The sequence below is a fragment of the Manacus candei genome, unplaced genomic scaffold (assembly GCF_025592945.1).
Source record: "Manacus candei isolate 608988 ecotype Guabito, Panama unplaced genomic scaffold, ASM2559294v1 h1tg000037l, whole genome shotgun sequence".
Classification (NCBI taxonomy): domain Eukaryota; kingdom Metazoa; phylum Chordata; class Aves; order Passeriformes; family Pipridae; genus Manacus; species Manacus candei.
In genome coordinates, this window is record NW_026138085.1 from 7,427,332 (window position 1) to 7,439,331 (window position 12,000).

The 12,000-nt window shown below is 40.5% G+C and overlaps 1 protein-coding gene across 6 annotated transcripts in view; it reads left to right on the forward strand.

The window, feature by feature from the left end:
* Positions 1 to 12,000, forward strand: part of AFF4 (ALF transcription elongation factor 4) — a 64,928-nt gene that overhangs the window by 38,912 nt on the left and 14,016 nt on the right. For 3 of the 6 annotated variants that reach the window (XM_051793955.1, XM_051793957.1, XM_051793954.1), the window contains exons 15-21: positions 1,042 to 1,139; positions 2,385 to 2,448; positions 2,597 to 2,733; positions 3,142 to 3,213; positions 3,881 to 3,974; positions 4,580 to 4,623; positions 5,442 to 5,662. In XM_051793955.1, the coding sequence (XP_051649915.1) occupies positions 1,042 to 1,139; positions 2,385 to 2,448; positions 2,597 to 2,733; positions 3,142 to 3,213; positions 3,881 to 3,974; positions 4,580 to 4,623; positions 5,442 to 5,662 (730 nt within the window). Of the gene's footprint in view, positions 1 to 1,041; positions 1,140 to 2,384; positions 2,449 to 2,596; positions 2,734 to 3,141; positions 3,214 to 3,880; positions 3,975 to 4,579; positions 4,624 to 5,441; positions 5,663 to 6,208; positions 11,432 to 11,588; positions 11,973 to 12,000 lie in introns of those variants that run through there. The other 3 variants (XR_007905605.1, XR_007905606.1, XM_051793956.1) reach the window with 3 other exon arrangements.

Sequence of the window (12,000 nt, forward strand, 5' to 3'; positions counted from 1 at the left end):
AGGTATGCATTGTTTCGTGTCACAGTGCTTAGGTGCCTTGGAAATCCATAAGTTAGAAAACACTTTGGGGGAGAGGTGGAATACTAATGATTATCCTGCAAATTCTTCTGTTAATTGATTAAATTAGTTTAGTCTTAGTCATCTCCTGGTGACTGATGCTGCCTGTGTATTAATTGGTTAATGAGAAATATCGCTAAAAAGCTGTCTACACACTGGTAAATGGAACAATGAAGTTGCTCCTGTCTCCTCAGAGCAGATATAGAACTTGTCCTGGTTTTGCAGGAGAGCAGGAACTTGGTCCATGCTCAGTGCTGGGCTGGGAAGCTGTAGCTCTCATTTTATGACATTGTAAGAGCTCAGAAAGATAATTTTAACTCCAGCTCAGGAATTTACAGTGCTCTCTGTGGTTGGGGGGAAAAAACATGGTTATGAAGATGGTGCAGAAAATGGTTTTTAAGAGATTTAGGTTGAGAAGATGTTTAGATGTGATGGAATTTAAAAATATAAATGTCCCAAAGCCAGTTGTATGTTTGTGATATGTTTGTCATTTTATACTTCAGCTGTGCTTACTCATACCTTTCTCAGAGTAGTACCTACTCCTGTGGGGTTTTTTTTCAAGGCAAATGCATTCAGCAGAGTGTGTTGTTTATAGAAATGAGAAATTAAAATCCTCATCATCTCTTTGTTAGAGTGGAAGAACAAAATTTAGAAACAGTGACATGGGAGATTGAGGGAGGAATTTCCTGGATCTAAGTGTGTTTAGAAAGCCTTGGCTGCGTCCTTCCCTCTGATGGAGAGGGTTGGAGTGAGGAGCTCCATCCCAGCCTGGTGTCTGCTCTGTGCCAGCATTAGGTGGGAGCCTCCTGGAAGTTGATTATTTATTCCCTGTGCTCAGTGGCAGCTCAGGCAGCTGCAAACTGTCCTTGTTGCATAGAATGTGTGAAGTCAGGGGAGAAATTTACACAACAAATGCTTCTCTTGAAGGCAGAGGAAATTTAACTGTTCTTTAAATGTATTATTTGGCATTGATTTCCCTTTCAGGAAAAGATTGTGAACAATTCCTCCAGCTGCCCTCCTGCCTCTGCTCAGGCTACGGAAAGTGCAAAGTCAAGGAGAGCAAAGCTCGTTTTTGATGATAGGTAAGAACAGAAAATTGCCTTTCCCTCTCTGTGGCTGCAGATCTCAAGCACAGCCAGCTCCTCATGGAGAAGAGTTGTCATTTTGCTTCACAAAAGATCTGACATGAAAGCTCTTTGTCAAAGAAAATACCTTGAATGGAAAATAAAACAAATACTTCTTCGTCTTGTGCAGACTTTAGGTTTCATTTGTGCCAACTCAGATCTCAGCACAAGGTTTACTCTGAAAGCACTTCTTTAAATTCATTCTGCAGATGAAATTATGTTTGGACCAAATATAATAGTAGCTTTCTGGTTAAAAGCTCTTTAGAAATAGAAAAAAGTTGAGCACATATGATGGTTAGGATACACAATCATTTAGGACAAAACAGTTTATGGGGATTTTGTGATTATCCCAAGATAAAACAGAGCCAAGAAATTGAGATAAGATCAAACTTATTAAAAAATTAAAACCTGAAATTGTATGGAAGTATAAGAGAGCCTACTGCAAGGAACAGTAATTGTGACATGTTCTAACCTTGTGGTTATAACGGAGCCATTTTAGGATTTCATCAGATTAGAACTGATTGAAACAATTTTACAGTTATAGAATCTTGTTAATATTAACTGTTGCTTTGTAATGACATCAATTTCCTGTAAGGGGTCTGGTAAAAATATTAATTTCAAATATCTTTAATTCTTTGACAAGTAAGATAGGATGGATGGGATAATTTATTGCAAACTTTAATCAACTTGTACGGAATATGTTAATGCATTGAAATGAATCATTACACTTTTATGACTCCTTGTGCTCATCTAGTTGAGGAAATCGTTTAGCATTGATTGTCCCAGGTGGCAAAGCAAAGGCAATTAACACCTGAATGCATCTTGATTTATTCTGTCATAATTTTAATATATTTCACACCCTTAGCAATGTAAGTCCTGACGGTGCTGGTTTAATTTGCCCTCAAATTTTGTGGGTTTTTTCCTTTCCATGCCCTTGTTGTTGGTCAAGTGTTTGGTTTGCTTGGCTATCAAATGCGGTAAATTGAACTAATTCGTGTGTGGTAATCAACTTGCTTGAAATACTTTTTGAATTACCTGAAACTAGAGAACTAATTTGAAACTATGTAAACAGTTTTATCATAGTGTTTCTTGAGTTAGGAACAGAAAAAAATCTGAAATTTGGCAACGCCAAGAAGCTTCAGTAATAAAAGGCCATGAAATATGGGTGGGGCTGAGTCCCTAAATCCATGTCCTCTCTTACAGGACTTACTCAGCTGATCATTATTTGCAAGAAGCAAAGAAGCTGAAACACAATGCAGATGCTTTGGTAAGTTAATCTCCAACATTACCCAGTGTTTGCACATTTTCCTGGGGCTGGTTTGCTGCCTTTGCCATTTTGCTACCCTTCTGTACTGGAACTTTCCTGTACTTCTCTTTGCTTTTCATCCCTAAAAGTGTCTCTCCCCTCTCCGCAGTCGGACAGGTTTGAGAAGGCCGTGTACTACCTGGATGCTGTCGTGTCCTTCATTGAGTGTGGGAATGCATTGGAGAAAAATGCTCAGGAATCCAAGTCCCCGTTCCCTATGTATTCAGAAACTGTGGAATTAATCAAGTAAGCATTGCGAAGCACATACAAAGGCAAGTGGGTGGGGAAGGGGCCTGGGAATCAGAGCTGTCAGATGGACTGAGGTTTGGCCACCAGCTTTTGAGATCTGTTGTCATTCCCCGCTAAAACTGGATCACTGACCAGTTTGTTCCAGTTGCTGAGGTTTCAAGTGTTTCCATGAAGGTTGAGATGGTTTCTGCTAAGGCTCTTGAAGCCTCTCTACAAAGAGTAACCCATGAGAAGCAAAATAATTCCGTTTACTGCCCAGTTAGTGTTTTGTTTAGAGTCTGAGAGAGGTTCCTAAAATGGTGAAGACAATTGAAATCAGAGATTCATAAGCGTGTCAGCGTTTTGTGATTGATAAATGAAACTGTAATTTTTACTTTGTGGTTCACTTGATGCCTTTGTTTGCAGATACACTATGAAACTGAAGAATTACTTGGCACCGGATGCGACGGCTGCGGACAAAAGGCTGGCAGTGCTTTGGTACGTGTGTTCTGCACTTCTTACAGTGCCCTGATGGATTTCACATGTTTTATCTGCATGAAGTGCTGTGTTCCACTGAGCTCTGGGGTGTTTCTGAACCAAATACATGAGGTTTTCGCTTGGCTGTACATAAAGATTTATGCTGTATATCTGATTGCTGTAAATGGGGCAGAGGGGGGTGTTCATGAAGATTAAGTCTTTGAAACACTAAGGAGTAACAGCAGAGAGGATGGGGGTCCATCCTGTGCACTTCCAGGGATAAGTCACCATTTGGACTGGCTGTAAGAACTGTCAGTAGCCCTGTAGGTTTTAATGGAATGTCTGCAACAGGTATGGAGGACAGGAACCCCTTGGTTCAGGGGGAAGGGAAAGGGAAAGGCAGAGTGCTCAGAATGTCCTGACACAGGTGAAAAATAGAGGAAACCCTTGTCTAGGAAATCACTGTATTGTCTCCCAAGCTCATTATATCAGCAAAATCACTGAAAGGTAAAGTTTCAGCTTGAGGCTTATGAAGCTGTTTCAGTTTCCTTGAGAATTTAAAGGTGGTTGTGGATTTTCTTGGTTGAGCTGGTAGAGAAAACTTTAAGAGCACAGCTGTTAGATTTTTGAAACCCACTGAGTTATGCTAAACCTGACCTTGACTGTTTTTTGTCCTGTCTGTGGTCAGCCTTCGGTGCCAAGCTCTGCTGTACCTGAGGCTTTTCAAACTGAAAAAGGAAAGTGCATTGAAATACTCAAAAACTCTGACTGAACATCTGAAGGTAATTGCAGGTGTATTTACTTAGAACATTAAAACCTAATGATATTAAAGCTCTACATCATTTAAAATTCCCAGATCCAATTTTCAGACCTCTACATGTGAACTTGGAATATACCCATTTAGAACTGAACCTTGAAAGTATATTAAGGTTGAGTAGTTTAAAGCTGGGCAGAGACAGCTTGGATGTCATAACCCTGCTAGTCTGGGCATGTCAACTCTCTGTTAATTTTGTCTTCTTTAATAAATTCGGGAGATCTTTTAATTGTTGAATGCCAGTAGTAACAGATTTCATTCTATTAAAAGGCTGAAAAAAACAAAATGTTCCCGTAAGGGACAGTGGTATCTAATGGTTAGAGCAGAGGACCACTCCAGTCCTTCTTTGTGTTGCTAAAATAACCCCTTAATTCATGTCTTAAGTCATTAGGAAAAAAGGATCTTTTCCCAAATTTCAGTTGATAAATACTGTGATATTATTGAGAATGTTGCTTAAAAGAAAAACTACAAAAATCAATTTGGTCAAAAATAACCAAGTAAATAACCAGATAAAATGTAACTAGATAAATTATAAACATAAATCAGGTGACAAATGTCTTTTTCTCCAAACAGAATTGCTACAATAATTCTCAAGCACCATCACCTGGTATGGGAAGGTGAGTAGTAAAAGCTGTTACCTGTATTTCTCAACTTCTGGCACATTTTCTGTATTCCCTGCGTGCCTGAGGTGCTCAGAGAGCAGCTTTTGGGGTAATAGTTCTAAGGGTGTGGATTTTGATTTATTTTTTGTGTAATTATTCTGAGAACAGAGACTGCTGCTGGTGATGTTGCTGTGCAGGCTTTGTCAGGCAAAAAAAGGGTCATTAACCCACAAGTTACTTATCTCACTGAGTTTTGTTGTTTACTTTAGTACTTTTCCCCCCAAAACAAGAGCTTTATCAGTGCTACAAGTCCAAATGGTTACAAGTACTTGCAGCACTGTCTGTCCCCTAGTTTTGCAATTTACTTCTGTTCTTTTAAACCCAAAAATGGACTTTTGATAAATCTTTCAATGAGTTTTAGGAGGGCATTTCAGATTTCCATTGTGTTATGTGCAGTAATATTATATAATGTAATTATATATGTAATATTATGGCAGTGTGGTTACCAGGTAGTTGTAATTTTTTTCATTCTTTAAGGTTCAATTTATTCAAACAATGAATTGAAGATTTTATTGAATTAAGAGGTGAAGATGTTTGGTAATTGGGTTTTGTAAGCTACAAGTAAGAGCTGAAGGATCCTCAGCAGTTACTACCTTGAGCATTTAATTTGTTGTAGGGCAGATCCTGATTTTTGATGTGTAAAGTGGGAGTGCTCGATCATCCCACACCCTCAGTGTGGGCAGAGGGGTCTTGGAGGGTGTCTCACAGCATGAGGTGTTGAAAGTTCGTGTATTCATGCATTTCCAATTTAATCTTTCCCTTTGGGTGAACAGCAAACCTGTCGGGATGCCGTCTCCAGTGTCTCCAAAGCTGTCTCCAGGGAATTCAGGAAATTACTCTTCTGGGGCAGCCAATCCTTCAGGGAGCGGGTCCTCGGTGACGATCCCGCAGAGGATCCATCAGATGGCTGCCAGCTACGTCCAGGTCACGTCCAACTTCCTCTATGCCACTGAAATTTGGGAACAAGCTGAACAGCTGGCAAGAGAACAGAAAGGTAAGGACTGGCACAGGTGCTTTATAACCTCAGGCATTCCAGAGGGTACAAACACTCCTGGGCTTTCGATTTCGGAGAGGCAGTTAATGGTGTCCAGGATGCTGAACCAGGTCCTCTGCAAAATAAGGTAGAAAGTTACACCTTGGATTGAAGGGATTACCTGAGCTGGGTATTGTGGTTGTCAAGGTGGTGTTGGAGATGTAAAAATCTTAGTTGCATTTCCTGTAAATTGTTCAGTGTAGGAAGAGGAACTTGGTGTATTTCCCGTTTTGAAATTCTAAAGTGAAGTACATGTTTGAGGGGGAAAGCCAAGGAAGTTTGGCAATAGTTGAATAGTCTTATCATTTCCAACCAGTCTTCTGCAAAAGAGTAAAGAAATTTATTAGGAAAAATCTTTTTTCTTTTACTCTTCCACCACTCAACCATCTCTCATCATTCCTGTTTCTCTTAATCCAAAAGCTTCACGCTGAAAATACAGGGCGATCGGGTGTTGTATTTCCCATATTCCCAAATGTGCTTATTTAACTCGTGTTTCTGTTGTTTTAGAGTTCTTTGCTGAACTGGATAAAGTTATGGGCCCTCTGGTTTTTAACACGAGCATCATGACCGAGCTGGTGCGTTACACCCGGCAGGGCCTGCACTGGCTTCGCCTCGATGCCAAGTGAGGCTGGAACTGAAGGAACCCAAAATCAAACCCATTTTTCTCGCTGCCTCTGATTTCTCTCCACAACACTGTGTCATGTCAATAAGGAAGACTGCCATAACACATTGCTTAGTTGACACTAAGAGCAAGGAATGCTTTCCCATGTCTCCCATCCTCATTTGTGTTTTGTGTTTAACCCCAAATCAGCTGGTTCATGGACTTCTTCAGTATTCCCGGTTTAAGTTATTTAAATATTTTAAAATTTGCTACATGAAAGTTGTAGTTTTACTGATCTGTCATGGATAGATCATTGGAATTCCAGTCACAATACACAAATAGTCAGTTTAAATCCTATTTATTTTAATTTTTGTAATTTTAATTTTGAAAAGCCCCATTGGGGGCCGGTTTTAGCTATTTCTTCTTCCCTAAATTTTCCCTTTTGAGTACTTAGAAATTAAACCTAGACACTTTATTTAAGTACTTTGTGAGCTTTGTTACTCTGTAATGTCTTGTGGTGATAGAGCCTGTAAAAGGAACTAGGGTTGATAGGTTCTAACGTGTAGGGACACCATACTTCTCATGCCTAATGCCTATGAGTCGACTAATAAATGACAACTACAGATTTATTATTGCAGAATTTGTACTAAATAGAAAAGTTCCAGATATTCTTCTACGTATTGAGATACTTCATTTAAATGAATTATAAAGAAATTTATATGGAGAAATATTTAGCTGGATCTGACTTGGATTGTTTTCAAGGCAGTTTCAAGCCATCGATTAACACTATAACAATCACAAAACATTACAGTAATTTGCATTTAATGTAACATCCAAGTAATGGTGTAGGAATGACCTTCAGTCCGATGGGTGCGATGCAAACAGGAAAGGCTTTGGAAAAGGACAATCTTGTGCTTTTTTGCATCTCTTCATTTAAAATACCTTTTGTTTCCGTGCTTGTCACTTTTTGACACTTACAAAATGGGTGAACTTTGTGGTTAAAACTCAACAGTAGTTAAATTCCTACCAGAACTGTCATTTGCATCTTTTCCATTGACTGAGAAACCAGGAGTCTTTAGTAGAACTCGAGGTCCATTTTGTCTTCTTGGGGTCTGCTGGGTGATGGACACTACAGGCTGGCAGTGCTGCAGCCACCGTGGGGTGGAAGCTCACCTGCTCCTGCAGGGAAACGACTGTTCTGGTGCAGAATGGATCTAAAACTTGGCTTTACCCCGTGGTAATGAAGGTCCTGTTAACATTTGATGGAGCGTAACATTTGCTCGGTGCAACACAAATGGTTCTGGAGTTGCAGTTGGCTGCTCTCAGAGTGCAAACCAAAGTACCTTTCACATGAGGTGCTTGTCTGAGTAAAAGGTTTCAAATGCTACTGCTTTCAGTATTGCTTAGTGCCCCCAACATGTCTGGTGTGCCTTATGCCTTACTTTTAGATGAAGATTTTATGAACTGTTTACAAGATGTTTTACAGCAGGACCAGGTATACTGTATGCAGTGGTCTTCTGCAGTACTTGGGTAAAATTCCATTTCCTTTTTCCAAGTCCCAGTGTCTGTCACACAAACTGACTCATCGTGGTGGTCTCCTTTCCAAGAGTCCAACTCTGAATCCTTTGGAGTGAGATTGTGGAATGCTGCTTTGTTTTCTCTCCCATTGAACCCTTTATTCTGTACCAGATATGAACGTGCATGTTCAGGAAAATTATTGCACTAAATTTTTTGTGTAGGTGTAGTTAAGTGCCAAAATCACGGCAACCTCGAGAGAAGGAATAGAATTCTACGCTCCTTAGTACTGCAGTATGTCCTATGGGCTTTAAGAGTTTAGAAGTTTTGCAAATTAGTAACCTACTACAAGGTAGCTGCATATTCGTAGAGCTTCCTTTGCGTCCCAGCGTGTTTTGTACTTCCAGAAAAGCTTTGCTACGTCCGGATTGATACATTGAGTAACAGACCTGTGGTTTTCCCTGGTCGCTGAATTGACTCTTCAGGTCTGTTGGAGCATCCTTTTTATGGAATCACTGTGCAAGGTCACGTTTCTGTTAGTCTTTGCTGTTGGAGACAGAACTCTGTACCCTCAAACTCCCTGTCGTGGGCATGGGACACTGTCAGCTGTGTTTCCTTTCCTACTCTGAAGTGCCTCGCACACCTCTGACGCTGTAGAAATACCTTTGTAGAAGTTGCATTCATGGTTGGTTTTGTGTGTAGTGCTGCACTAGCCAGCATGGCTGTTCTTGGCTTGCTCCTTTGTGCACAGTCACCATTGCTCTCAGCAGGAATGGTCTCATCTCTGGGAATTTTTTTTCCTTAACTAGAGTCCCACAAATACCTTTTGGTGTCACGCTAAATTGGTCTCCTAAAAATGCATCGCTTATCCCCAGATCATTGGATCTTAGAAATTGTCTTCAAATGGACAGGAGGCTTTTTGCATCATGTCAAAATGTGGACCTGAGCTGGTTGGAAGTGTCCCAGCTGAACAGGGTGCTCTGTGGTGGAATATCCTCTGGAGTGCTGTCCCATGTGTCCTGTTGGTGCAGGAGATCTGCAGTGGGCTTGGTAATGGATCAGAAATGCCTTGTGCATCTGGGACTGTTGCAAACAGATCAGTTTAGCCTTCACAATTCCAAAAGCGTATGTTAATTTGGGATCCACCATTGTTTCCAAGAGGAAAGTTATGAACTTAGTCAGATCTCATAGCCAAAAAAAATAAGCAAGTATGTCCTAGGTTTCAATCCCTCTGCCCAGGTGAGAGGAGGGTCTGTTCCTGTCCTTCCGCACCTCCAGCACCACAGTGGGAGTGCAGGTCACTGCAGCACCAACACTCATCTCAGTGGTGACTAAGGAGGGACTCCCCAGCTTCTGGCTTCCCAAATCATTCCCTGGACAGGTGTGTATTAATACATATCAACACCGTAATCTTAATTCCCTCGCTGATCATGGTCCCAGTTGGTGAATCTTAAGAATGGCTTAATCAGACTAGGCTTGCTCAGCTGTTTGACTTTGCTCTCAGACTTGCAGGTTCCAGGTGATAAGGTGCAACCATTTATAATTCCAAACAAATCTTCAGGACACCAGAGTAAACCAGCCCGAGAGTTTTGTTTTGATTTGAATCTCGTAGCCATAAAGCAGAGCGGGCGGATGGCTCTCCTTGGCTTTCGATGGCAGTATGCAATTTGTATTGTATGTGTCTTTTAATATGTATGTATATATATATGACTCAGTCTGTCCAAAGTATATGTTATACTTGTTTTTAGATTATGGTGCAACTGACTATATTGATATATTATTTATTGAGTGCTGAGTCACCATCTTATTGGTGATAAATATTGCATATTATCCAGGAGTGCAATGTATATTCCTTTAGATTGCTGAGGCTTGATTGCTGTGGTAACAAAAAATGCCCTGAAATGTATTTATGAATGGCCCCTACACACAGAGAGTCAGAATTTATGGGAATGATGTAGCACTTGCCTGGGGCAAGTAAAATAAGGCCGTAGGCAGAGAATTATGGAGTTTGCCCAAATGGCAAACTGCTGGAAAGAGAGAGAGAAACTACCTTTGTTGTATTTAATGTAATTTTCTGAACAGATCTTTGCTGTCACTGCAGTGTTTGTATTGAGGCAGATCCACAAGGGCCTGAGCAAGTCGAGTTTGAATTACCCATTGGGGAGTAAACAACTTCCAAATCCTTACCTTTCCGACAAATCCTTCGGTCAGGGTTTAAATTTCTCCATCTGATGTGTCAGTGTTACGGAAAACCCCGTGTTTCCAATCAACAAAGTTAGTGCCAGACATCTTAAAGTACAGAGAGAAGCCAGAGCTTTTGCTCGCCAACTCATGCAGAGCCAGAGCTATTCCAGGAGAGGGTTTCCCGGGTAGGAAGGTTGTCACTGGGGAATCGTGGTGTGTCCAGCTCCGATGCTGTTTGAGGACTCGGTCTGTGGTGCCGTTTGGGAGGGGAAGGCAGGGAAGGAAGGGGCACCTGTGCCATCAGGAATTGCTCTCAGGGGGAGTGTGGCAGAGCTGGGTTCCCCTTGGACCTTCCAGAGCCACTGGCTCAGCCGAGTGTCCCTCAGTCCACTGTCTGAGCAATTCCAGCTGCTGTGCTGCAGCATGGAGTGAGCTGGGCTGTCTGTATGTCCATGCTTCACCTGTTTTATTTCACCTGGAAACTTCATGGAAATGTGCCCATTCCTGGTGTAACTCCAGCCAATGTAGGAAAATGGCAATGCAGTGTTCCCTGTCTTCAGTTTTATATGCAACCCTCCTGTGGTGGAGCTGGGGGCACAGTGCTGCTGCAGCAGCTCCTTGGGGCTGCCTTGGCATTCCACATCCCAAACTCAACTCTAAGGACCAGGAATGACTCTTCAAGCACAGTTCCTGACATTTGTATCTGGTCCCCCTTTTAAATTGTTTTAAAAAAATTTTGTATATGGAGGATAAAGTGCTTATATATTTATTAAAAATCCTTTATCTTATTTGAAATTATTATTTGGTGAAGAAGGGGTTTTTCTTTTGGGGGAGGGCTGGGGGGGGAGGTAACTTTTAACCTGTCACTTATAAATGAAGCCCTGATTAATCCTACAGAAAGGTACTGTTAGTAACTAATGGGATGTCTCTGTTTTATGCTTTGTACATGACAAGTCCATGTGTTACATTTTGTTTTCTATCAAAAGATTTGGGTATCTGTCTTCAACCAAAACCTGAAAAAATAAACAAACTGTGATTTTATTTGTTGCAATACATTTGAAATTTCAAAGGGTACTTTGGGGCTCAAAATTAGGATTTCTAAGTCAGTATGTGCATTTCACGTAATAAAGCTGTTAATGGTGAGCAAAGTATTATATACTAACTAGATTTTTTCCACATCTGTATAGTATATTCTATGTATTTTGTGGTATTGAGATTATAGAAAGTTTAGTGTCTGAAACATGCGTTTAATGTGTATTTTTAAACAAATTTATGGCAATTAAAATATTTGGAGAAAAGGGTATCACATTTCAATTTGTAAAGATCTTTTTAACTACTGTGTCATTAAAATGCTTTGTACAATGCAAAACTGTAACTGGAGAAACTAAGTTTAATAAATATCAAATAGATTTTCTGTATTAAACTTCCAATCCCCTGTGCTTGTATCTGTTTTCTGGGTGTTTTCCCTGGAAGTGCATTTTTAGGCAGACTTCTCTCTTTTTCTGATCCTAGTGCTCTGTGTAACAAAAGGAGAGCAGCATCCAGTATGTTCTTATTTAACCCAAAGTGCTTTGCTTTGTGTTTCAGCCCTCTGAATTAACGTCCAGCAGCTCAAAACAGCATTTTGATCAATTTATTTTAAAATAGAAGGTAAGGTCAGTGGCAAAAGTCAGTCTAGGACATGTATTTAAGTAAATTTGATTAGAAGTAATTAAGAGTAAATAGTTTTCCTTCCAGTTATCACTGGATATATTTGGGATATTGAAATTGGTATCAGTATTATCAGTTTGGCTCCCTCTTTCTAACAGGCCTTTATCTGAGCACTGATAAGAGTTCATTTGTCAGACTGAGGAGATGGAGCCTGATCTACTTTATGCTCCTGCCAGGTGGAAGGATAAAGGTCCAGCTGGATTTGAGCACCAGCTCTGCACTCACCGTCCACTCTGCTCACAGGATACAAGGAAAACCAAGGTGGTTTGCTGAATATATAATTTAATTC